Raw genomic sequence first — 26,488 nt, forward strand, 5'->3', positions numbered from 1 at the left:
AAGAAAACCTTATATGTTATATTTTTTTTATATGTTAGATTTTTTTTCTTATATGTTATATTTTTAATTTTTTAAACGACTTTAAATTACAAAAATGTAATTTTTTTCTTAAGCATACGACTAAAAACATTAAAATGACATGTATCAATTCGATGGTTGATCTGAAACTTTTCAAAACCATAGGAAAGATAAATGTCAAAATAATTCAACTGTGGAAATATTACTGTTCATTTTTTTCAAAAATGTATTCGGTGGAAAAAAATAAGGTTTTTGTGTCATAATTTGTTTAATGTCCAATCCAGATTATCCCTGATAAGACCTGTAATTTGCGCAGACTGAATGTATATATTATCGATAATATTTTTTATACATATTTGATCATTTTATTTATATTATTACAATATTTTTCTTTATTCTAGTCAAAATTTAACTGGGAAGAAATGGCTAGCGATAAAGAATGTTAGTGTTACTGCTCCATACAACCAGCACACTCTCCTCACTGTCTCGCAGAATGGTACCAACTAGCCATGGGGTTTATATCTGAACCAAACCAATTTTTTTTTGGTTTATGGTTCATAATCGGTTATAAGTTCGGTTTAGTTCAACAAGTTTTTTTTTTTTAAAGATTGGTTATCAGTTTGGTTTATTAGCCGGTTAGCTCAATTTTCTAAAAGATGAATTAAATAGATTTTAAATCGAACTAACATAAAAATCAAACTAACCGACATAACCATGTTTACTATTTTTTCGAGCTTTTAACAAGTTTTAACTAAAACTAGGTATTTTGCCCGCGATGCGGACTTAAACATTTTCATAAATTTTTGAAAAGTTCTTTGTACACTATATTCATTACTAAAATAAATTTTAAAATAACTCAATATTATATTATTAATTATATAATTAATTTTTTTTATTTGATTAATATTTAATTATATAATTTATGTTTTTAACATTTTATTAAAATACTTTTTCAGATAACAATACAATATATATATATATATATATATATATATATAGAAATTATCCTTTTTTAATTATATTTTTAGATTTTGGATAATTCAATATTCTATTTTTAATTATATAATTAAGAATTTTATTTGATTAATATTTAGTTATATAATTTTTGTTTTTTACTTTTTACTAAAAGACTTTCTCAGATAACAATACAATATATACAAAAATTATTTTTTTTAAAAAAATTATATTTTCAGATTTTGGATAATTCTTACTATTATTAATATTAATCAATTATCTAATCAAATCAATTAAAATTTCGTTTTTATTTTTTAATTTAACTATAAATTTTATTCATTAAGGGTATAAACGATATTAACCACTCTAATTTTTAACGTAAGAGTTCGATTCCAAAAATTTACTTCACAAATAATAGTATAGATCTAACTAAAACACAAACGGTTAAACTCAATAGAATTTTTAAAAACTAGAATCGAAACAGAAAATATTGGTCTAATTAATTTGGTGAAATTTTAGATGAATCAAACTAATAAAAAACTAACTCGAAATCGAATAATAAAGTTATCATCAAAAGCATTGTTGACACATTTTGATAAATACGTTTGTTTTAGTAAAATGATAAAGTTCAAGTCAACCGGGAGAGGGATTTTTCATATATGAGATACCCATATTACTATTAATATTTAGAGATTTTTATTCATGTGAAAAATAATTAGCATTATCAACAACAACAAAAAAAAAAATTATAAAATGAATCACTTGGAGAGGAAGAAGAAACAGTGCTAAGAAAGGCAAACGAGTCAATAAAGGTTGAATAAGATTTTTCTTTCTCCAGCAATTACACACCATATCCACTTGTTTTTATCCTTTCAATCATTCTCTCTTTTATTTTTCACAACGCCATTATAGTAGCAAAGCTCCTCCTCTCTTTAGATCTCCTCTCACTGCAAACACTCCCTCTTCTCTGCACCCTCGATTTCCCGTATCCAAATTCTCATGGGTTCTGCTTAAAAATCACTTTTTTTTAGATGGAAACTCGCACGGTGGAGGAGGCGTCGCTGCAGCTTAATTCTACGGAGAACCCATCACCGGGAGGAGGATCGGTTCCGACCACGAGCTCAAACACTGCTGCTCTAGCCGTGGTTAAATCCGCCGTCAAGAAACCGTGTAAAGACCGTCACACGAAAGTCGACGGCCGCGGACGGAGAATCCGCATGCCGGCGGTGTGCGCCGCGAGAGTTTTCCAGCTCACGAGGGAGCTCGGTCATAAATCCGACGGAGAGACCATCGAGTGGCTGCTCCAGCAAGCAGAGCCTGCTATCATCGCGACCACCGGAACGGGAACTATTCCGGCGAACTTCTCAACTCTTAACGCTAGTTTACGCGGCGGCGGCGGCGGCTTTGCTCAGTCGTCGAAGTCTTCTTCTTTGCCGATGTCTTTTCACGGTAGTGGAATGTCTCTGTATGATGATAGTAACGGGAGTAACGGATCGTCCTCATCAGCGGTCGTGGATCATTCTAGGAAGCTGTTAAACGGCGGCGTTTTCGGGTTTCACCACCCGCCGATAATGTCGGCGGAGAGAAATCCATATAGAGAAGATTACTTCAAGGAGTCTGAAGTAGCAGGTGGGAGTTCTCAGAAACCGGGTCAGTTTCAGGATCAAGAACTGGGCCCGGGTATGGGCCGTGAGACTCCCACGGCAAGTGTGGTGCCTCAACCTATGTGGGCGGTGGCTCCTGGGAGTACGAACGGAGGAAGTGCGTTCTGGATGCTTCCTATGAGTGGCTCGGGTGGGCGGGAGCAGATGCAGCAGCAGCAGCCGGGTCATCAGATGTGGGCGTTTAATCCTGGGAGTTATCCAGTTGGGACGGGTCGGGTGGTGACTGCAGCACCTATGGGGTCGATGATGTTGGGAGGTCAACAGCTAGGATTAGGAGTGGCTGAGGGGAATATGGCGGCTGCATTGCGTGGCGGTAGAGGAGGGGACGGTTTGGGGATGACGCTGGAGCAACATCAGCATCAGCATCACCAGCAACATCAAGAGCCGAACAACCAAGGTGAAGCTAGTGAAAATGGTGGTGACGACAAGAAGTGATTAGAATCACCTCTTGACATTATAATGACCACAACTCCAATTGTAAAACATGTGTGTTGGCTGTTGAATGCTGCCATTCCTGAGACATTAGAATGACAAATATGGTGAAACATAAGTGGCTTTTAAGGTCTTGAAAACAGATTTGTCACATCATTAGTGGTGGGTTGTTGTTTGTTTGTTTTCTTGATTTCATCTTTTTCTTTTGATTCTGCTTTTGATTAATAGATATGTAAATATGTTGTTGTATTGTATGTACCCAAAAATATCAATGTCAGATTTTCATTATTCCAGCGTCAAACAGCCAACAAATGATGAAGAAACAGAAACAAATATACTTTACCGTAACGGTAAGACTTGTATATATAAGATCCAAAATGAAGCAAGAAACTCTCTCTTGCACAAGCAAAAGTTTTGAGAAATCATACAAATTATTCAAGGTGAGGAACAAGAGCATCGCCATGAAAGAGAGAGCGAGACTCTAACCAGAGGCGGTCTTCCTCTGCTGGAAGACAACAGCAAAGATGGGAACACCAACACCGATGCTGAAAGCGGTGAAGACACCGAGAGACATCTTGAGACCTTGGTACTTCATGCGGTCCAAATTGTACATGTGCTTGGCGTGGAGGTAGTACGGCTCGTCATGGCCATGTCCTCCGCTCATCTTCTTAGCTCCAGTCGAGTGGAAGCTCCTGCTCACTGTTTGATTATGACCAAAAAAAAATAAAGATTCAGGCTTTCATCAATAAACCAGACCCAAAAGAGGTATAAACAATGCGTATTGACTGTAATTATCTACTGATTAACCATCTTAAAGATCAGAGCTTTGCTGCTACTATACACTTATATATACGGTGTTTAAACAATAGAAGTGCTAAAAATGAAACCTTTTCTCGGTGAATCGAAACTATATAATCATGAGTATGAAAGTTTAACATCTAATAGAATCTTCAATAGCAAAAAGAACAGAACTTTCACTCGCATCATGCCATTGAAGCGTATCGAGGAAGGAGATTATGTTCTATAACAAAAACTGCGAGCAGAGATGTTACAAAAAATGATTCGATTTCTATAATTTAACGCTTGATAAGGTAAAACAATATAGCAATCGACGAACTCCTCGGCTAATCAGAACATCAAAATCACAATCAAAAGAAGATTTTGTTTGGGGGGGGAGTACTCTAACCAGATCTGGAGATTGATGATTCGGATGAAGCTACGATCTTTGAGACAGATCTGATTCCGGTATTCAACGCCATGATCAGAGTTTAATCGAGAAAACAGATAAAAGATAGACGACGACGACGACTCTGAAAGTTTAAAGGCGAATCTGTTCGAAAGGACTTTTTTGATGTTACGATGTACCTGCAAGCGATAATTTGTTTTGGGCCTTGGCCCAGTTGTTTTCAAACAAGGCTTTTCATGAGTAGTTTTTTGTTTCTGTCCTATTGATACATGCAAATAAGTGGGGGAAATCATTCGAATTGATTGAACAATGGACATTGGTATATGTCAGCATTCCATATTCTTGAGGTTGACCAGTACTTTTCGAGAATGAAGTAGAGCATCCCTTCTTCTTTTTTTGCTGTAACTGGTAAAATAATAAGCAATCGATGGAATTAAAATAAATAAAATGACAGGAATGAATAACCAAATTTGTTATGAACGTTAACCTCCCTAAGCATAACCCTGTTTCTATATTAAGATGTTCATAACATTGTTTTAACAAGCTATATGATTATAATGTATAACTCTACAATATTAGTTCATGGCGGAAACAAAAATCAATTTGATAGATTATATATATATATATGTATATATATAGGGTGTGTGTGACTGAAATAATGTGTCCTTCAGTGTCACTCTAACATAAAACGTCAACATTTGATCTTATCCCATTGATTCGTAAGAAGGCCACTTAGTAGTTCCCAACGTAAACGAAATCCCACATGACCCGGTCGTTGCTAGCCAAATCACCAGTGATTCTTTAAAATTTATAGCGCATTAAGTTTTTAATTGACTAATCACATAAAAAAATTTTAATTGACTAATCACATAAAAAATTAACTTCTCAATTATCTTCTTGTAACGTACAGATTCGATTATTAAGAAAAATCAGATACTACTCTTACTCTGCATGAGTTTTGTGGTCCAGCTTCTTGGTGATCACCATTAGTCTTGATTGGTTGATTTATATTAAGTAATTTGTTAACTTATAAAAATTGATCGCTAAGATGGTGGTCTATGATCCATGAACACACTCATGATAGTTTTGTTTATCAGTAATCTGACACTAATAAGAAAATTAAGAAGTCGAACTCCCATGTGGTTAATTAAGAACTCGGTGTAGGAAAAAGAAACTTAGGAATCGTAAGTGATTTGGGCATCACTATACGGATTATGCGGGATTCTTCTATTGATGTTCGGAAGGGAATTTTCCTTAATTAATTTTTGACCAAATAAATTAGGGAAAATTTGGAGAAATATATACTTATATGAGACTTTAATTTGAAAACTACACTTATATTTTTTTTAAACTACATTTTTGAATATGTGTATTGACTAAATTGTCCAATTTGAATATTAAAAAAATACTGTCATAAGTTTTCTATTATAATTTATTGAATATAAAACTTATTTGAACAAAACTAAATTTTTCAAAGCAAAATCTTAATAATATCTTAAAGTTTTATTAGAAAAGGAAAAAGAAAATAAGTTTCTCATGCTTCTTAGTATTTTTTTTGCAAACTATGAAAAATATTACAGACGATTTTACAGTCGACAATTCTACATACTTTATGAGTATTCACGCCTGACTGCATCAACTGAATCGTCCTATAAAATCCACGCTTGACGGTACTCATTAGTCCTTGTGTCATGCTGTAGATCTCTTGTAAGTCTTTTCTCCATTAATTCGCATAATTCCACTTTTTTGGGGGATTGAAATTCAAAACTCATGGTCTATAAGCATTAATGAACCCTTAGTTAAACCACTCGACGAAGAGAGCTTCCACTGTAATCTTCTCTTTACATAACATTTTCATTTTCTTATTTCATAGTTTCATAGTTTTTTTCTTTCATTCACAAGTTTGATATTTCTTCATCCATATTTTTAAGTGTAACTCAATTTCTTAAATTCTTAGCTCTTGCCCCCATCATATATTTGATATTTCTCTTCAAAATTCAGAGAAATTCAAAGTTTATACATATAAACTTCTTAATAAAGGTACAAATACATTATAATTTGTTTCTTTCATAATATCATTGTTATTTATAAAATCAATTATAAAAAGACCAAAAACTTGTTATTTTAAATTTTCAAATAGTTATATAGCACATTCATCTCAAACATAGATATTATCTTCAATATAAATAATTATATTATTATTATTTCGAATTTAATTTAATTATTATAATATTTAAGTGGATAAAACTGTCTTTTCATATCTAATAAGATGTAGTTTAAAAAAAATCAAAGGAGTAAATTTCAAATTTAAACGGCAAATAGAGTATTTGTCAAATATTATCTTGTGATTTTCTTTTCTTGATATTTTAGAAAGTGCATTCTTTTTTGAAACACTTTTTTTAGAAAAATGCACTATCTTTTTTCTTTTGTGATTGAATTTTTTTTAGGTTAAACTTGTATAGATTTAGAATACTTCAACTGTTTTTATAGTGTTTGAGCGGAATTTTTAATTAAAAAGATTAAAAAAAACAAATTTTATAGTTTAATTGAAACTTTATAATAGTTTAACAAAAATGATACCAAAATTTTAAATTCATCAAAAATTGTTTAAAACTCATTAAAATCAAATAATTTCAAATAATTTTAAAGTTTAGATTGAATACACCCCCGTATATATGTGTATGCTTCCAAAGATCTTTTTCTTAACTGCGTATTGCATTAGATATATAACAAAATTAGGAAAACTTCTCCAAAGATATGGATACTTTAACGTATACTGTTAGGAAGTAAATTTGATGATAACTTAGAGACTAAGAAATAGTAATCATACTTGTGTTAAGATTAGGAAAAATGGAAATATGCTTTGTTAGGATTGTTAGGTTCTATATAAATAAGATATCAACTAGTGATATTAAATTGTGAGTTTTGATATAGATCTTTGTGAGAGATTAAGATTTGAGAGAGTTTTCCTTAATCTGGCAACAAAGGCGGATAGTCTGGCACGCAGTGCTAGGAAGCAATCGTCTTTTGTCGTTCACATGGATTCATCTCACCCGGTTTGGTTCACAGAGTCAACATGAGTCTGTAATGCTGATGACAAAAAAAAAAAAAAAAAAAAAAAAAATAAGAGTTTAGTTATTTTTACTGAGATCTTTGAGTTATACATTGAGGTTTGAGTTTCATACATTGAGTTCTCAAACTCCATATACAGTACTACTTATACTAAGATTGTGTGAACACTATTACTTTTGAGTACATTATTTACGTGAAACAAAAAAACTTACAAGTTAATAAATTCGCCTCTATCAAGCAACAGTGTAACACACAATAAACTCTTAATTTTTTCATTGTTATTCTAGGATTTATATCTTTAGTAACTTGTTAACGAAATGAAGATCTGGTTCGCAGACGCGATTCGTTAACCTTAAACTAAATAATTAATTCACCCATGTGATGCCCTTAATAGCGCCTAATTGATTTAAGTAGTAATCCCACTCTCCATCTCTATATAAACCCTAGTGTATGTCCTTATGTTAAACCACACAACAACAGGAGCAAGAACAACAAATTAAACAAAAAGAGAATAATGACAAAGTCATCCATTCTTGTTGCACTTCTCTGCATCTGCTTCATTCTCCTTTCTCCAACTGGTCAGTTCTGTGACACAAAAACTATTCTAACTACACATAGTAGTATGCTGATATATACACTGTTTAACTAGCATAGATGAAATATTACTGTTAATTAGAAATGCGATTAACTTTGAACGCAGGTTTAAAACTAGCGGAAGCAAAGATATGTGAAAAGTACAGTCAAACGTGGTCGGGAAGGTGCACGAAGACGAGCCACTGCGACCGCCAGTGTATCAATTGGGAAGACGCTCGCCATGGAGCATGCCATCAGGACAAACACGGCCGCGCTTGTTTCTGTTATTTCAACTGCAAGAAGTAAGCGTTTTGGGCGTTTAAAACTTTTTTATTTATTTCGCGTTTAAAACTTCCTTTGTAAAACTTTCTAGCTATTTAATTAAGCATTGTTTATGTTGTATTGTTTCATCGGAATAATAAGTTATGAATCTATTATATGCTGTTATGAATCTTGATATGTTGTTTGTATCCGTAGCTCAGATATGTCTGTGTCATGGTGTTTCGAATTAATGACCGAATAGTGTGACATTTGCATGTTATAATATTTTTGTCTGAGTAACCAGGGGCGGACGTACGTTACGACTAACGAGGTCAGGTGCCCCTTACTAAATCTTGATTTTCTTTAAGCAATTGTATTACAACAAGCTCAATTTCTATAAAGGTGTCCCCTACTAACTTAAACCTTAGCTTGATGCCCCCGACTAATGCCTCTTCTAGATCCGCCCCTGGGAGTAACAAAAAAAGTCTGTACATATACTAATAAATCTGTGGAAGAAGCCTTTGTTAAAAAAGTTTCCACACCACGTCTAGGATTCAATTTCCTAAGAATTATAATTTTTTACTGATTATAGAATGTAAGATTTATCGGAAGTTCCAGAGTTTGAAAAAGAAAATACTCAGTAATCTAAATGCATATTACGATCTGAAGGCGTATCAATTATCAAACTTATGGCGCCTCTAGGATCTAATGATAAAATGAGTATATATAATATTGTGCCTGATTTATTTCCATAGCTATGCATTTTAGCAAGAGAGTTTGTGTATAGTATTTTGAAAATATGAAACTTGACATTTGGTGAGATGGATCAAAATTTGACAGAAATAATATTTTGTGCATAGTATTTTGAAAATATGAAACTTGACAGAAGTTTTTACTGCCAAATTAATCAAAATTTGAGTGCTAAAGTTTCTGCGAATACAAAATGAACTGTAAACACTTTTTGTTTAATTTGAATTCTTGAGTCTAAAGTTTCTTTGCTTTGTGTAACATTATCCTTATGTATATTTTGGACCATCCTAATCACATATATTTAATGAATCCACATATTGAAGACAGTGGTTTTGTCAGGGCTTCTCTACAAACTAAATAATTCATCTCCTGAGAGGTAAAACAGAAAACAAAATCTGAGATCAAGAAGATGATCAGTGCTAAAAGTAATTAAACTATAACATGTTCAAAACACGGCAGATATGCATGCCTAGTGGCGGAGCAAACAAACTAAAGCTGAGATTTTTTCGAGCTCTAGTGTCGTCGTCGTAGTTGAAGAATATAATATATTTTACGTCTCAAGCTTAACTGTTTCCATATATTAAAGGTGGTCTCCCATGAGTCTGATCCACCTTGGACCTCTACCTGGATATGAAGAAACGCAGTGTTCTTATGACCCCCACGCATTTCTTAGCCATTTTTAGTTTTATATTCTCTGATGTATATTTGCTTACCGTGAACAAACCATCAAACATTTCAAGAAACAAAACACTTAAAAATAAAATTATCCAGACATCATCATTCTTCTCTACACAAAAGGGTTATAACTAAACTAAGAGAGGTAAAAAGCCGTAGAGAGAAGTTTCCTAAAACAAACGAAACATAAAGCCGACCATACCTATTGACATTCCATAACCGGACAATGCTCCTTCAGAGCATTCAAAACAAAACAAAAAACTGAGTCCATGGGGGGCAGTCTCACGCAGACGGTCTGGTTATGAGCGACATCGCCTTCCTGAAATCCAGAGAGGGGAGTTCTAGTCCCGGGACATGCTTCCCTTCTGGTCCCATCCAGAGACCTCCATTATGAGGAGGCATCAGCAACGGAGAGCTATTCTTCTGTGACGTTTCTTGCTTCTTCTTCACAAACTCAAAGAACTCAGCAACTTGCCGTGCATACCTTCAACAATACCAATCAAGAACATATCAGTAACTCAAGTTATACTGATCAGTGACATTAACGTAAGAAAGAGAACTTACTGTCTCTTTGCTTCAACATCTCTGCTGAAGTCAATATTTGGTTCACAATCCAAAACCAGAGCAGGCACCTGTTACATAAGTCTATAAGCAAACTCTATCTTCAGACGTTTAGGCAGAACAAAATGAGATAACGTTTACCTTCTGGATGCTAGAATGCATATGATTCCCTTCCAAGTAAAACACACGGTCTTTGATATCAGGATGAAGAGAGTTATCCATCTGCAAAGACGGTTTACTAACGGAGAGCACCCCGTGGTTTCCACTCTCAAACGGGAGGAGCCAGCTCTCATGCTTCTCGTGCAGATCCTGTAGATACTTAAGTGACACTCCACCTTCTTCCGCTCGTTTCCTGAGCATCATTCTCTTGTGGCAAGTGTCTGGACTCGCCCTCAAGTATATAAACCCATCAGGAACAAGTCCAGGTAAAGCAGAGACGACGGGATCAAACCAAGAGTCGTATATGCTTATCTCCATCTCGTTCATCCACTTTGCTTCATGAACCGCTCTCACAAACACCTGAATGAAAAGTTCCACAACACATTTAAGTACACAATCTGAAACTAACCCAAGTTTTTACCGAAACTAACCCAAGTTTTTTGGTTTTGATTATATTTTACTTAAAAATTCAGTGAAACTAACCAAAGTTTTTACCAAAACTAACCAAAGTTTTTAGTTTTGATTATATTTCGGTTAAAAATTCAGTGAAACCAACCGAAGTTTTTACCAAAACTAACCAAAGTTTTTGGTTTTGATCATATTTCGGTTAAAAATTCAGTACAATTTGGGTAGTTTTGGTTAGTTCAGTTACTCCGGTTTGAAATTTTGGTTAATCCGGTTCAAAATTTGGTTGACAAATTTATGTTGTTTTGAAAAACCGAACTAACCGATTACCGAATCGAACCGAAAACCAAAGTTCTTTTATAAACCTACCAAATCGAACCAAACTTTTCACCTGACTATCCGAAATTTTGGTTCGATTCGGTGAGTTCGGTTTGGTTCGGTTCAAAATCCTAGGCCAACAATATCACATAAAGAAACAGACTTTGTCAAATAATTACCATTCTGTCACTGAAGACACTCCTTTCCATCAACCTAAGAGGCTTAATCCCCGAAGCAGACTCTTTCTCCTGCATCAGCCTCGTGACGAACACATAGTTCTGGAAAGTATAAGCATATCTCTGAGGCTCAGAGTAGAACGCGTCTAGTATATTAAAGTGGTCTGGTCCAACGTCTTGCCACTTATCAACCGGCTCAGGAACTATCTCAACAAGGTCACGCAGCTCGATGGTCTCGTTAGCTATCCTCTGCAAGAAAGTTGATTTGCCGACGCTTATGTTCCCTTCAACACAAAACGTCAAACGCTTCTTCACGTTCACATTAGGCTCCTTGAGCTCATCGTCCACGCTTTCTTTGATAAACGTTGTTATGCTCTCAGCGTGGTTTCTGTGTATGATGCCGATAGAGCTGCGGAGGTAGTCAACCATCTTGTCGCTTGCTTTCCAGAACTGAAATCAAAATCAAAACCAAATCAGTAACACAGAGGAAAGAGATTACAAGTAACTTTTAGTTCATACCTTATCTTTGTAAAGCTTCTTGAGCTCAGCAACATCTCCTATTCCGTTATCAAGAAGCTTTCTTTGATTCCTAAGGCCTACACCGGGAATCTTCAGCAAATCTGGATTACCGGTTAACTCGCTAGAGGAGCTCCGGTTACGACGGTTTAGCCTAACCGGTTTTTCATCCTTATCTTTTTCTCCATCAGAGTCGTCTTCCACACTTTCAACAACTTCTCCGGCAGCGTTAACGGAGCTCAAGCCGCCGTTGGCTTCGGAGTGGAGCCACGAGCGCCACGTCCCGCTTCTACCGACCCAAGCTCGGCTCCTACTACCGATTGAGCAGCGGCAAGAGGTTGAGAACCGTAGTGACGTTACCGCCGCTCTGTGGAGACGGTTTCTCTGCCGAATACCGGAGAAAACGCCGCCGTTTGTGGAGATAGAACCAGTCGTTGTCGTCGGCGGCAGCGGCATAGCGGAAGTAGAGAAGGTTTTGAACCCTAGGGAGAGAAGAGAGGGTATGGCGATGGTTTGTGTAGAGATTAAACCGGCCGCGAGAGAGTTAACCGGAGGGGTTGAGCAAGTGGTGGTAGTCTTGCAAAGAATCTTCTGCATCGTTGTTGTTTTACCGGAGCATTTCCGTTGATGATAAGAAGACGGCGAAGATGAGGAACTGAGAAACCCTAGTTTCGGGGGAGAGAGAGAAGGGGATTTTTTCGGACAGCGAGAAGATAAACTACAGGGGAGCAAAAGAAGAGGGCTTTTGTCTTTGTGGGTTTTGGTTCGGTTTGGCGCAAAGACAGAGGAGAGACAGAAGACAAAGAGATTAAAAGCCGATTAGGGTTTAAGTTTTTGATTTTTTTTGTTAATTCTGCGGTGTCTGTCACCAATTATTAAGTTATGGGACTAATTAATAATTATACGTTTTAATAAACGTTATAATGTGAAATTTATGGGGAAAGTACGTTTAAAATGCGGATGTGTTGGGGATGACAGTAAAGACGGTCCTTTTTGGCATCGTTCTGATTTGTGTATCACACGTGACACATGTCTAATAAGTAATAACAAACAAGTAAATTAATATTTCTTTTAACCTTGTGCTGTTCTTGTTTGTATTGGACCGGCATTTTATTTGGGCCTAATTTTTGTTAATTATCTGTAGTTTAAAGTGTTACGAATGTAGGCTCACAGACGGTGACGTGAAGTATATTTTGGTTGCGATTGTGTCAAAACATTCAGATTTTTTTTCCGGTATGAATGTTAAGGTTTTACCATTTTCTGAGTTTACATTGTTGTGTTAACAACTTATTACATGAAAAGAAAAAAGTAGAAAGATTAAGAAAGAGAAAGAAGACAAGCATGACTACCAATTTGTCAAAGAAAAATACACAACAAGAAGGGAAGTAGGACTAGCGCTACAAATATCATAGAACATTTGTAAGACATTCAGAATTGAAAACAAATATCATAGAACCTTTTATTTTTGAAAAAATATCATAGAACTTTTTAAAACACACTAACATGTTAACTTCAATGATGTGGGAATTGAATGGTTAAAAAGTGTATACTATTTAACGGTGGAAGAAATTCAAAAATAGTACTCAAAAACAATATTTTGCTGTCAATTATTTTTAAAATCACTACTTTATATTTGTCCAAAATATAAATGTTTATAGAACAAAATTTTTGGCAATATGTTATATACAGTTTAATAAGATAGCTATGACAATCGAGAAAATTTATAAACGTTTGTTAACCAATTTGAAAAATGGAAAAATTATAAATGTTAAAAGCTAATTTATACAAATAAATGTTTTTGAAGCAATTATTGAAAAGATGGATCATCAGATAGGCATTTCTCAAAGTTCTCTTAAATAAATCAAAATTTTTAAATGCATAATCAAATGTTTGGGATGTGAGTAATTCATATTTTTCATGCAGATAGAATTTCTTAGAAATTTCCTTAAATGATTTCATATAAGTTAATATTAAAAGTAAAAAAAAATACATAAGCAAATAGCAGGGTTTTGAATAATTTATATTTTTGGATAAACTATAAATCTTATACCAAATGTCACTGTTTTATATAGTCAACAAATAACAAATATTTTTTAAAAATCAAATTATTTTTATTTTTAGTGAATCAAATACTTAATTTTTAATTTAAATTCTACTAATACTTTAGCATTACTGAAAATTTCAAACAAATGAAAGAATTTTTTTGACAAAAGCAAAAAATATGAAAAATATAAGCAATTCACAAAAATAGTAACTTCATATTCATAATGCTGAAAATTGTTTGTACTGCATCCATCAAGCTATTTTGTGAATAATATGTTGTAAAGCATCCAAGTTCATTAGTTTATTTGCAGTTCGAATGCAAAAATAGTACAATCCATATTTGCATTGTTTGATAAGGAATTAGAGAATGGATATAACAATGGTCTTGCTATGGATAGTGATGGGATTGAAGTGTTTCCCGGTAACTATGATTGTCATCATGTGTCCGTGAAGAGGATTCATCTAACAATTGATGAACGTTCACATGTTACTGTCATTGCTTATAAGGAGAAGGATAACCACCACGCATGTGAAATCCGTTCCGGAAACATATTCCGACTCTATGTCCATGAAAGCGACATTGAGTACATGTACAAGTATTTTTCAAAAATGAGAGTGCAGCATTGGAGACATGATCAGCTTATGTTCAAGTGAAGAAGAAGAAGAAGTGAAAGAATATCTATCTGAGAAGCAAATCTGTTTTCTGGAGAAGTTTAAGAAGAAAAATAAGTTGTGGGAAGAAGTAATAGGTGATCCAACACCTCTCCTTATATCTCTCATCAGAGATTTAATTCGTGATGTTGCAGAAATGCAAGATATGTATTATATCCAAGGAAATTTGAATCCTGAAACTGTAGTTATAATAACTAAGGGTGAATACTGTAGTCGCAAAAACTGTAAATCTTAGACTCAACAGGCATCACAGTGAGAAATCAATGGATAAGTTGCTCTTATATCAAAACTTTTAATCTAGAATTGACACTTCAGTCATCTAGAAACAACAATAAGTGTTTCTCTCTTAATATTCAAAATAAATAAAATACATAAGCAAATCCCATGCTTTTGAATAATTCAGATTTTTGGATAAACTAGAAATCATATATTTTATGGCAATGTTTTATATAGTCAACAATCAAAAACTTAAATTAGTTTTACTTTTAGTGAATGAAATACTTAATTTAGATTTAAATTCTACCAACACTTTAGTACTACTGAAAAATCAAACAAATGAAAGAATTTTTTTGAATAAAGCAAAAAATATGAGAAATATAAAAAAAAATCATACAGAAAATAGTAACTTCATATTCATAGTGCTGAAAATTGTTTGTAATGCATCCATCAAGCTATTTTGCGAATAATCTATTGTAAATCATCTAAGTTCATCTGGTTATTTGCAGTTCGAGTTCAAAATAGCACAATCCATATTTATGTTGTTTGATAAGAAACCATGCATCACTTAACCTAGTTAAAATTATCTTGAAGCTCGTTATCTCATTCTCGAGTTAATGAAAAGAAATTATGAATCACACTAATGTTATCTTCTTTTTATTGACCAATATTTATTTAACAATGATTTATATCTCACTCTAAGGATGTATTATTTGCTTATATGTAGTACTAATGCGATTAGCTCAATCTGGCACTTTAAAACGTCAATGTTTTTTCTTTCATAACATATATCTCAAACAATTTTACAAGAACCTAAACTGTTTTGAATTTCTTTGATGTGTTTGGATATTGTGGGAAACAATCAAAAAGAAATTACTCAATGTGTACCATGGAATACAATTACGGATCAGATGCAACAACATTTAAACCCAAAAAATGGCTTAAAGATGAGATCACTCGAAACGCTTCCCTATTCAACTTCGCATCATTTCAGGTATATTCAAACAAATATAAATCACATATACAACTTTTTTGATGTACACATATGTGGCTTAGACTTTTGAGTTTGGTCATGTGCATGCATTTTAGGAGATGTGGACATCAAACCATTGGAGGTGGCTTTCTTTGATACGAAAAATACTCCTTTATCATGTGAACATCTTTTCAAATCTCATTGTTTTTGTTTGTCTTGCTTATGTTGTTGTTTGAGGTTTAATATTTTTTTTTTTTTGAGAGAAAATGACCAGTACTAGAGACACTTCAATTAGATAATGATGATTTTGAAAACTATGTTTTCTAGTTTCAGCAGATATCAAACTATTTTTCACTTTCGATGAGTGAGATACTTGCTTTTGATTTAATTTCTATTAATACATTAGTACTACTTAAAAATGAAATAAAATGAAGGAAAAATTTGACAAAAAGCAAAAAATATGAAAATATAAGCAAATCATGACAAAATAAAGGAAATTCATAACATGAAGCTTGTCATGTCCTTGACACTTAAAACGATAGTTAATGCAAGAAACATTTCCACATGCAACTATACTATTAACCTACTTGATCGTCTACCAGCAGAAGCTGGTAAATTCTGTAGGGTGTTGTCGGAATTGAATTGCAATAGGCGGTAATGTCATCTTCTTTTTATTATTATTGACTAGTAGTTATTTAGTAATGATTTTTGTCAATGATTATTTAACAATGATTTATATCTCACAGTATAAATGTATCATTCGCTTATTTGTAGAGTATTAATGAGATTTGCTCAATCTAACACTTTAAGATGTCAAAGTTTGTCTTTCATAACATATATTTCAAACAATTTTACAAGAACCTAAACTGTTTTGAATTTCTTTGATGTGTTTGGATATTGTTGGAAACAATCAAAAAGAGACTACTGAGTACTTTGTTAGTAAATTATCCCTATTGCTGATGGAACTGTATCTAATCAATGTGAACTTGACATTGCCTTTACCGAGAGGAAAAACCACTACAAATGTGAAAACGGTTTAAACAACATCTCTATGTGAGGACCAGCTATATTTTCTGAAGAAATTCAACAATGAAAATAAGTCGTGGTGTCACCATCTAGCACAAATTGATTTTTTCATCGAAATTTGAACTTTAATTAAGAGTGTTTTTCTAGTAACTAAGGGGAAGAATTTGATCGCAAAGATTGGAAATCTGAGCATCAGTATGCATCCATGTGAGAATGACATAGGCAAATTCCTCTTTTATCAAAACATTTATCTAGAATTAACATTTAAATTATCCAAAAACAACAATAAGTGTTCATCTATTATTAGACTTGCAGGTGAGGAAAAATGACCAGTACTAGTGCAACTTCAACTAGATAATTTGAATGAAGGTTTTGAAAATTATGTTTTCTAGTTTCACCAAATATCAAATTATTTTTTTACTTTCGATGAGTGAAATACTTGCTTTTGATTTAAATTATACTAGATCCGTTCTCCGCGCGTTTTTAGTTCGATTCCCGATTATAAGTTTCAATGGTTTTTTTTGGAATATCAGCATTGTTTTTTTAGAACAATGGGAAAGTATGGATTATTGAGATTACGCAATTGTTTTAAAACAAAAAAAGTATATAAATAATTATAAAAAATGTAGGAAATAGATCAAGTATTTTGAGGATCGGAAGCTGCGATGAGCACCATGAAAAAGAATATCCTGAAATTGATTAAGAGTATGTTAGTAAGCTTAAATTTAAGTACAAATCAAGATATTATTATTTATATACAAAGACCCATACCTGGCATAGTTGTGCAGTTACACTGCTAAGTCCTCCATCATTGGATTATAACATCGCCTGGTTGATGTGTTGGGTATTGTAAATCTGCCAGTAAAATATTTTATGAGAAGACCTGTTGAAAATGGTGTAAGTGTAAAAAATTAATTTTAATTAGAATAAACCTTTGTGGAGAGGAAGACCTTTGAATATTTCTTTGTACACTATATTCTTCACTTTCAGCTGGTGGGAGTCTTCGCTTTTGTATCAACCGTTGGATTATGTCAATCAAATGGTATAAGTAGTTTTTTTTTTCTGGTCTCTCCTCGATTAAATACTTAAGTATGGTTCTATTTTCGATATCTTGGACTGGTTAAATATTTCTAGATGGCAAATACAAATTTTGTTATATATAAAGAATTACACTACAAATGTCAAGTTTGCAAGTCAAACTTGACTAATAAGCATTTGACAACTATTAAATGAGTTTTTATCAATATAGTAAAACTATTCCAATGGAGTGGCTTTTTTATTATTGTGATTCTTTGATTTTTTATTAGCATTTAGATATTTTATAAGATGTTCACTAATACCATATTTAATGATTCACTCTATTTATTTTGTTATCATAACAGAGTTATTCTATAATAAAATGGATACTACTTCAATCGTACTATATTTTAGAGTGAAAATAGATTAAAGAATAAAAAATAATTAAATTATTCTATGTATAGAGTAAACATATTTTTACTATATCACAAAATAAAAATATAGTACAATCGAGACATTTTACTCTAACTCTATTTTAGATGAGAAATTAGAATGTGCTTATAGATGCTCTAATGCAGATGTCCTTTTTCTCTCCAAATAAAACAAAAAAGTCTTGTTTTGGGGAAAATAGCTTTTCATAAATATTGGGACCCTACTCGAAAGGATCGAAAATATTATTTATGGAATCACATTTCTAATTAACTTGATACCATAGAAATACTAAATATTACTTTCATGATATAAAAAAATAATAATTTAGATGCAAAGTTCAAAATAAAGGGAAAGAAAGAGTTTTATTCAAAAAGCCATTCTTAATATGATTTTAATAATACAAATAAGCATAAAAATATTAGGTAAAATTTCTTATCATTGAAACTTTGGTTTGATAAAGAAAACAGATAAAACTTATTTTTATTATAAAAAGTAAAGTCGAAAACTGCATAAGATGGGATAGAGGATTTCTTAAATGCTAAGCAAGCGTTGTTCTGCATACTAGGCAGGTTAAGTTCATCTTGATCCAGCCTAAGATGCACTGGTGATGATATGAATGGTTGCATACCAAAGTGTTCAAATCTCCACTTGCACCAAGCTCGTTGTGGCAAATTGCGCAGATGTCATTCTCTTCGCTGGGGATGGACTCTCTTATGTTGCTTCGCAGGTCGATTGTATAGACGTCGAGATCAGTTCTACTCAAAGCTTGTGGGTTGAAGTCAGTAACCTTAACAATTACATCTAGATCTGTACCTGTGACATCATCGAGTGTTGGAATAACGCCTGCGACATAGTTAGTAGTCTCATCTATAATTTCTGTCACCGAGTCAAAGTTGATTTCATGATACTGAAGCATGTACTCCATATCGCTGATTGTACCGTCGTCTAGGTGGCCATTACTTGATGTCCTTAGTGCTATTGATATTCTGATTGTTGTTTGCTGGGTGTTGGGCCTCTTGATCTTCATGGTGAGGGTTCGTTTGGGAGATGAGTAAGCTGGTTTCTTTTTGCCGCTTAGAACCAAGGTATACGGTGGTGGATGATTCATTTTTAGTAACTCGTTGGGGTAGTTTGCTGTAACCAGATATGAGATTGTATATGATGACAATTGCGTTGATAACTTATTTATAATGCCTTGGTCAAACCATAGAGGGGTTTATTTTTCATGAAACCTTTCTAAAAACGAAAACGTCACTAATTTACTACAAACTTAATTGTTTATAGGTTTCAGTTTCATAAGCTACTAACTTGATTATGGTCTTCTGTTATTATTTTTATGTTGACCATATTCCGATAGATCAACTATCATTTAAATTAAAATTGCACCTAAAATAAATATGAGAAATTTACCACAGCTCACTTAATACTAAAACATAAAAGATTTAGCAAAGTAACACTATCAAACGTTTAAAAGGTTGCAACAATAGTAAATGAGCAAAGCAACACGACATAACTGATAAGCAAAACGGGAAGAAGCAAAACATAGTCTTTATTAAACACCAAAGTTGTTCAAATGCTGGGAAAATAAAATCCAAAACGAAAGAAACAAAGCATAGTCTTCATGAAACACAAAAAAAAAAAACAGTATTAAAATTTATTAGCCACATTTGGCACGCTTGGTCTCTCCTGACTCAATTCCATCAGAGCTCCTTTTCACAGTCACACCCGCAGCATCATCCCTTCCATCAGCAGGTTCCTCAGCCACGTTCTCATCTAGGACGTCTTCAAGCACTGGAACTTCAAGTGGCAGCACCTTTGTCACAGTCAAGCTTGGGTCTTGCCTTCCAAGTTGTGCTTTGATACCTTCACAACGAACTTGCGAGTCTGCCCAATTGTGTCAATCAGAGCCTGAGGCACTGGGACAACGGCATCATCACCTACGCTCTCATTGGCCTAGTATGATGTAAAACACTTCAGTAAACTCTATTCAAAAAGATATAGAATGGGCAGGTTTGTAAATACCTCAAAGTAGCTCTCAACCAATTCAGAGGCTAGCTTCCCAGTCAGATCACGCCCAGCATCACAGAGAAGCACAAAACGCGCATGGCCATTATTGTCATAGACAGAGAGGTTTGTGAGGTACCTGTGACAGAAGCTCATTAGTTATTGTTGCTAAACGTCTGATGTAAAGATAATATAAACACTTACTCTGCAACACCGGCCACTTCAGCTTTTCCACATTTCTTACACATAAGTGTAGTAGGCCCTTTGGTCGCCTTAGTTTTACAACCACCGCAAGCTATATAATACCATGCCGAACCATGACCAACATCATCAATGGTGGCTGTGCACTCAAACCAAGCAACCTGCGTATTTGAAATATAGTATCTTATGAATAACCAAAGCAAGCGTATTGACTGTGTAAAAACGCATGATATAATATACCTTTGCTCCCTCCTGCTTGATGTAGGTAAATAGCTCTCCTATAGTGACTGTCTCAGCCTTGGTCACTATATCAGCATTGATCCTGTTAGAAACTTCCGAGTTTGAACCCAGCCTGAAATAAACGTTACACATAATTAAATAAGTCAAATGTTTCAAATTGCATATACAACAAAAGAAAACATACCAAGCCAGATAATCTTTGGTTGGTTGCACGTCCAGGTCTAAGAACACACGTGAAGATGACAGAGAGGAGATAGTAAGGGCGCCTGCAGCATAGCAAATGTCATCAGACACAACAATAACAAATTAGCACAAAACAAAAGGTAAAAAAGCTTATTCCACATCTAATCTATGTTCTTCATGCATCCTATCAACAACTATAAACCATAATCATTTTAAATAATACTGACCTCCAAATCGTTTCGGGTTTACGGTAGTCACCAGGATAACACTTGGAGTGTTTTCTTGCGCTTTAAATTTCAAACAAAAGTCCGTAGCAGCAGTGTCCCATAAATAAAGCTTCATCACAGGACCACTACAATAATCCAATCACATGATAAGCATCACATATAATTCTACAAATGAGGGTGCATAGTTAATAAACATGAGGAATAACTTACTCATGAGTCTGAACATGAACCAGAATTCGCCGTGAAGAAGCTATCTCAACTTCATCAAGCACAAGACCGTCACCCAATGCCTGTTCATTCACCAGCTTAATGTGACCAATATAATCTGCAAGAAGTTACTACATTTACCAACAAACCAATCATAAACAACTAAAATCAAACATAGCACCATTCAAAACAATCGAGAGCTAAACCATAGAATCTGGTGAAACTTACCATAAAGATCCCCCATGAGGTCACAGGCTGATTCAAACTCTTCATAACCATAGAAACGGAACCGATCTTCAAGAAACTGAACCGGGCAGTTCTCGAGGACAGAGAGGACATAATTCCATGAGAAAGAAATGGTCACGTCTTGCTCAGAAACTCGATACACAGTCTTGCTCTTTGATCCATAAAACTTAATAAGCCTGTAGAGAGAACCAGCGATCATATGTGGCAAATAAGTGTCAATCCTGCTCGGTGGAATGAACCCCTGGATCACAGTACCCTGTCGATAACGAAGACATAGCAATGAGTTTGTTAGTATTTTATCGACCAAGCAAAACCAAAAAAATCTTAAAAATGGACAGACCTGTTCGTCGATGAGAATCATCTCAATACCAATGAGTATCTTCGTGTGTGCGTTCCGAGCCTCCCAAAAATGGATCAGACGAAACCTCAGCTTGCCTTTTTGAGGTCCGAACTTGACATCTTTGAAGAACAGCACTTCAACGGAGGAGGAGTCGACGGCCTTGCCCTTTAACTTCTTCGGTGTAAGCTTGCCGGAGACAACGTCGGCGCACGAACCACCGGCATTTCCGGTACGTCTGATCGCCTCGACGGAGGAGACAACGGCCTTACCGTTTTTCTGCTTGGACTTTGGATCGCCGGAGACAACTGGAACGGGAGAGATTATGGTGTGGCTGGCTCGTTTGATTGGCTCGGCGGAGGAGTCAACATCTTTGCCGTTTGGTTTCTTCGCGGTGAGATCGCCGGAGATAGGATCCGCGGAGGAGACAGCGGCCTTGCCGTTTAGTTTCTTGGATTTTGGATCACCGGGAACAGCTGAAACAGGGGAGACTCCGGTGAAGCTGGCTCGTACGATTGGCTCGACAGAGGAGTCAACGGCCTTGCCGCTTGGTTTCCTCGCGGTAAGATCGCCGGAGTTTGGCTCGGCGGAGGAGACGACGGCCTTGCGGTTTGATTTCTTCGTGGTGAGATCGCCGGAAACATGTTTCTGCATGTTGGAATTCATGGTTTGAGAGAGACTTGTGTGTAATAGTTCTGGGGAAAAATCGAAAGCTAAATAGAAGATCAGAGGGGGAAAGGCGAAAGGAATCCATTAATGAGTTATCCACCGGATTCATTGTACACTCATGAATACGGTCTCGATTGATAGATCCGTTCGAGAAGGGGAAAAGGCAAAGAGATGAGTCGTGGAAGAGATCGATCGACTGACCGTTTTAAAATGCTAAGCGAAGAGATGAGATGAGTTGAGATAGAGCCAGGATCACACATCGTATGGGCTTGGATACACATGATGCTGGGCTTATGGATTTAGTTTGGAAGACCCAAGACCAACCCAAGCTTGGCTGACGTGGATTAAAAAACGCACCCTATTGGCTGATTTAATTGCCGACGTGGATAGCCTGTACGGTGCTCGTATCGCGCTTTTACTTATTGTATGATTAATACTTTAGTACTACTGAAAAAATGAAATAAAATGAAAGAAAAATTTAACAAAAAGTAAGAAATATGAAAAAATCTAAGCAAATCATACAAAATAAATAAATTCATAACATGAGCTTATCAGAATCGGCAACACAGTAGTCAAAGCCCAGGTTTAGAACGCAAGACGATGGCTAATGCAACTAACATTCCCGACCATCTACATATGAAGATGGAGTTAGGTAAATGAATTCACCATTCAATCACAAAAAAATGAGATGATTGATCACCTAAGATTTGGAGTGGTCGCCTCCTTGTTGTCCTTCCAAATCAACGAGAAATCAACGAGAAATAAACGCACGTAGTTAAAGGCAGAGAGTGACTCAATTGATACTTCATTTGGATCAAATATACTATTTTCAGTATCTTTTGGTTAATCCGGTCAAGTTCCACTTAAGCCGAAAGCAGTGAATTGCTTCTCACCAAAGAAAAGAGTTTTCTCATCCTTCAACTTAAGTTCATTGTGCTCCCACTGGCCATGAATACCGTCATAATTGAACATGCATGTGAACATATTTAATTAGAACGTTATTTTGAAGCCAATTAAACTATGTCACATTTAATCAACATATAAAAATACATCAATCCGGTTTTAGACCAATGTGACAAACAGAACACACAGTGTATACAACTGAAACTTAGCAGGCTGCTGAAGAGCTTAGGCTTTCAAGTGTAGAGATTCTATCCACTATGTTGCCTGATCGAAAGCATTATGACAGAAACCAAGCTATGTCGCTGGAATTCTTCTTTGAAACTTTCACATCCCTCAGAGCTATGTTGTGTTCTGTTCTCACTCTCCAGTTATCATCTCAGGTTCCTTCACTCGCTTCTTCTACCCATTGAAAAAGGTTATATTAGTTGTATAAAAGAAAAAGATAAATAATACGCAAGAAAAAGAGACACAAAACTAAGATTGCCGGCTCATTGCACTTGGCTAGCAACTTTTTATAACTCCTGTTAGAGGATATATATACACAAGAATATTTGTTACTAAAGAGTTCATAAAATGAAATATGAAGATTTAATTTAAGAGGAAAAGGCGCATTTACAAGCTACCAGCTCTATTTGCTTTTCACTAGCACTTGAAGCTCGGTCTTAAGCTAGAAACAGTACTAACGGTTTTATGCCTACATAAGTTTCTTCTCTTGGCATTATCTATAGTGATGGTGACACCAAAGAAACTCCTGCAATAAGAGCTGCACCAGTAGCTCCGACAGCAGCTCCGACAGCAGCTGGAACCAAAGCATTAATGGGTGTCAATCTGAAGCAGAGTCTCCAAGAGATCAGTCTGCAGTACTTGTCAGCTTCTTTGTAAAGAGCACAATTGGCTCCTCCTTCAGCGATGGCTCTTTTGTTCTAAAGACATAAAATGGGCAGGTGAGGTCAGAGATGGAAAATACAGCTTACAATCAGTAAGGAGAGTAAAGAGAAATGGATTACCTTACGCCTGAAGCTCTCCATAGTTTCATGGACAATGACAGTGAGAATATCGCTTGGTGATGTTGATAGTCTGAGGAACTGATTGTCGTCTACAAGCTTCTTGAGAAGCGCAACACTTGCTTCTGGATTATCCACATAAATTTTGTCCCAGTGGTCAAAGCAGTACACGTTTTCTGATAGGGCCCTGATAGCGATTGAGGTAGCTTCCTTGGCTAAAACAACAGGATTCCCTGTAACAAAGGTTAACACATTAGAGATCAATTTGAAGAAGACAAAGGAGGAGACAAGGATTGAAGAAGTTACCTTCTTCTCCAGCTAACGTCAAGGCAAAGGTGAGTATACGTTTCATGGCATATCTTCCTCTTCCTGCCCTCTCTGCCTCTGGTGCAAGAGCCACGTCCTTCAGCAAGGGATATATTGCCTCAAACCTCTCTGTAGTCTGTGCGCATACATACGGAGACCATGCTCAAGGTCAGAGTCCACAAACTCATCAAGGTTTAGATTCTTTTTTTTTCCTATAAACTCGCAAATACTAATACAAACCTCAACTCTTGCAGATGGAGCAGGGAATGTGAGGCGCAGCAAGATGTCAAGTGAAGGAAGTGGAACCAGCCGCTGTCCTTCCATAACACCACCTCCATTTACAAGTATAGTGAGAGCTTCCGGACGAGACAAGATGCTGAAAAGTGAATAAACAAGATGAGAGTATTTACACAGCAGAGAAGAGGAGATCAATAACAATATGCGACTCAACTACTCAGCGAATTGAAGAACGAGATCCAATGACTGAGGGCAGCAGCTCTTGTTATTACTGACTAGCGGTAGCAAGTTACACATCCATGAATACAAGCCGGCGGACAAATCACCTCGAGAGGCCTGTCCATCCACATATTTAACAGTTCAGACAAATCACCTCGAGAGGCCTGTCCATCCACATATTTAACAGTTCAGAAAAACACAAAGATTGGTCGGGAAAGAAAGAAGGGACACGAACCTGAGCCATCATCCAAACTATAAGGGGAAGCTTGTCGGGTCCTTGGTACGTATGTTTATCCCTCAGTGAGGGCAAAACCTCAATCAAAGAATCAGGTCTAGCACGCAATACCATAGCCAATACAACAAAATGTGCGGCCTAATCAAACAGAGTTAAATTAGAATCACACACACACACAGAGATGCAAGCATTGAAGATGTTTTATCACCTGCGATTTTGGCCAAACAGATGGTGGAGCATTGTCACCACCTTCAGCCACCAAATTGTACAGAATACGATCACAAATCCACAATACGATATGCGAGATATACTCAACTTCACGTGGTTTGATCCAATCGACTGATAATTCGTAGAGAGGCTCCGGAATATGAGATAAAGGAACCTGCAAATGCAAGAGATGAGATGATCAGAGAGCTTCTAAGAATAATCCAGAAAAAAAAGAGAGACTTTGTTTTTGATTGGGCGCTCACATCGATGAGAGTGGACAAAGGAGACTCGTTGAACATCTTTACCCATTTCCATGATACTTGGGCAAATTCTTTCTCAAAGTAAAAGTAAAATCTCAATACATCCATGTCCGTCACACTCGGAACGTCGAGGAAGACAGCAAGATGTGAAGGATCCATCTTTGCCGCAGCTTCGGGCAAAGACAACACTATTGGCTTTTCGGTTTCATCCGCCTTCAGATCCTTATTCTTAGTCGCACCGTCGCGATCCATTAGGTTTTCTACCGTTCCTAGCTTTTTAGTTTTCTTCTTCGCCTTCAGATTCTTATCCTTCGCACCCTTGTGACCCATTAGTTTTTCTAAAGTTGATCGCTTTTTGGTTTTCTCATTAGGTTTTCTTCTCCTTTATATACTACTCCACAGATCAGACGGCGATGTTTCATGGGCTTATTAAACTTTCAACTATGGTTTAAATTCAAGGAGGAAGAAAAATTCTATTGATGAAAAAAAAGACAGAAAAGAAAATTTCCATTTGTTTTGATAAAGCTTTTACTATATGTATGCAGGCTCATACGAAAAATAAAAAAATAAAAATCATCGATCGAGCGTGTCTTAAAATCTCGTTTAGAAAACCTAATGGATCATGGGGAGGGTGCGGCCGCGGCGAAGAAGATAGTGGTCTGTGGCCGAAGCAGCGGCAAAGATGGATCCTTGTCATCTTGTGT

The 26,488-nt window shown here is 35.5% G+C and overlaps 6 protein-coding genes and 1 long non-coding RNA gene across 7 annotated transcripts; 2 read left to right on the forward strand and 5 right to left on the reverse strand.

The window, feature by feature from the left end:
• Positions 1 to 2,003: 2,003 nt before the first annotated feature.
• On the forward strand, positions 2,004 to 3,356 carry LOC106376817 (transcription factor TCP22-like). Its single transcript, XM_048761363.1, has one exon. The coding sequence runs from the start codon at positions 2,004 to 2,006 to the stop codon at positions 3,069 to 3,071; it is 1,068 nt and encodes a 355-aa protein (XP_048617320.1). The 3' UTR covers positions 3,072 to 3,356.
• On the reverse strand, positions 3,335 to 4,509 carry BNAC06G33050D. The gene is made up of 2 exons (XM_013816945.3): positions 4,255 to 4,509; positions 3,335 to 3,767 (listed from the first exon to the last, which is right to left on the reverse strand). The coding sequence occupies exons 1-2, from the start codon at positions 4,325 to 4,327 to the stop codon at positions 3,550 to 3,552; spliced, it is 291 nt and encodes a 96-aa protein (XP_013672399.1). The 5' UTR covers positions 4,328 to 4,509; the 3' UTR covers positions 3,335 to 3,549.
• Positions 4,510 to 7,586: 3,077 nt separating this feature from the next.
• LOC125589106 lies at positions 7,587 to 9,839 on the forward strand. Its single transcript, XR_007325299.1, has 2 exons — positions 7,587 to 7,904; positions 8,027 to 9,839. It is a non-coding gene; the product is annotated as an uncharacterized LOC125589106 (long non-coding RNA).
• On the reverse strand, positions 9,644 to 12,658 carry LOC106376819. Its single transcript, XM_013816946.3, has 5 exons — positions 11,724 to 12,658; positions 11,208 to 11,654; positions 10,288 to 10,665; positions 10,150 to 10,217; positions 9,644 to 10,069 (listed from the first exon to the last, which is right to left on the reverse strand). Exons 1-5 carry the CDS (start codon positions 12,315 to 12,317, stop codon positions 9,868 to 9,870), a joined length of 1,689 nt encoding a protein of 562 aa, XP_013672400.1. The 5' UTR covers positions 12,318 to 12,658; the 3' UTR covers positions 9,644 to 9,867.
• Positions 12,659 to 18,637: 5,979 nt separating this feature from the next.
• LOC106373759 (E3 ubiquitin-protein ligase MBR2-like) lies at positions 18,638 to 19,207 on the reverse strand. The gene has a single exon (XM_013813892.2). It carries the CDS (start codon positions 19,205 to 19,207, stop codon positions 18,638 to 18,640), a length of 570 nt encoding a protein of 189 aa, XP_013669346.2.
• Positions 18,770 to 23,564, reverse strand: LOC106373760. The gene is made up of 9 exons (XM_022703936.2): positions 21,748 to 23,564; positions 21,390 to 21,663; positions 21,165 to 21,279; positions 20,955 to 21,079; positions 20,729 to 20,810; positions 20,545 to 20,656; positions 20,308 to 20,465; positions 20,122 to 20,242; positions 18,770 to 20,052 (listed from the first exon to the last, which is right to left on the reverse strand). The coding sequence occupies exons 1-9, from the start codon at positions 22,408 to 22,410 to the stop codon at positions 19,924 to 19,926; spliced, it is 1,779 nt and encodes a 592-aa protein (XP_022559657.2). The 5' UTR covers positions 22,411 to 23,564; the 3' UTR covers positions 18,770 to 19,923.
• Positions 23,565 to 23,885: 321 nt separating this feature from the next.
• LOC106376822 lies at positions 23,886 to 26,368 on the reverse strand. The gene is made up of 8 exons (XM_048761364.1): positions 25,788 to 26,368; positions 25,526 to 25,699; positions 25,318 to 25,455; positions 25,078 to 25,199; positions 24,867 to 25,002; positions 24,627 to 24,762; positions 24,324 to 24,553; positions 23,886 to 24,239 (listed from the first exon to the last, which is right to left on the reverse strand). The coding sequence occupies exons 1-8, from the start codon at positions 26,112 to 26,114 to the stop codon at positions 24,039 to 24,041; spliced, it is 1,464 nt and encodes a 487-aa protein (XP_048617321.1). The 5' UTR covers positions 26,115 to 26,368; the 3' UTR covers positions 23,886 to 24,038.
• Between the last annotated feature and the right edge of the window lie 120 nt (positions 26,369 to 26,488).

Source organism: Brassica napus, chromosome C6 (assembly GCF_020379485.1).
Source record: "Brassica napus cultivar Da-Ae chromosome C6, Da-Ae, whole genome shotgun sequence".
Classification (NCBI taxonomy): domain Eukaryota; kingdom Viridiplantae; phylum Streptophyta; class Magnoliopsida; order Brassicales; family Brassicaceae; genus Brassica; species Brassica napus.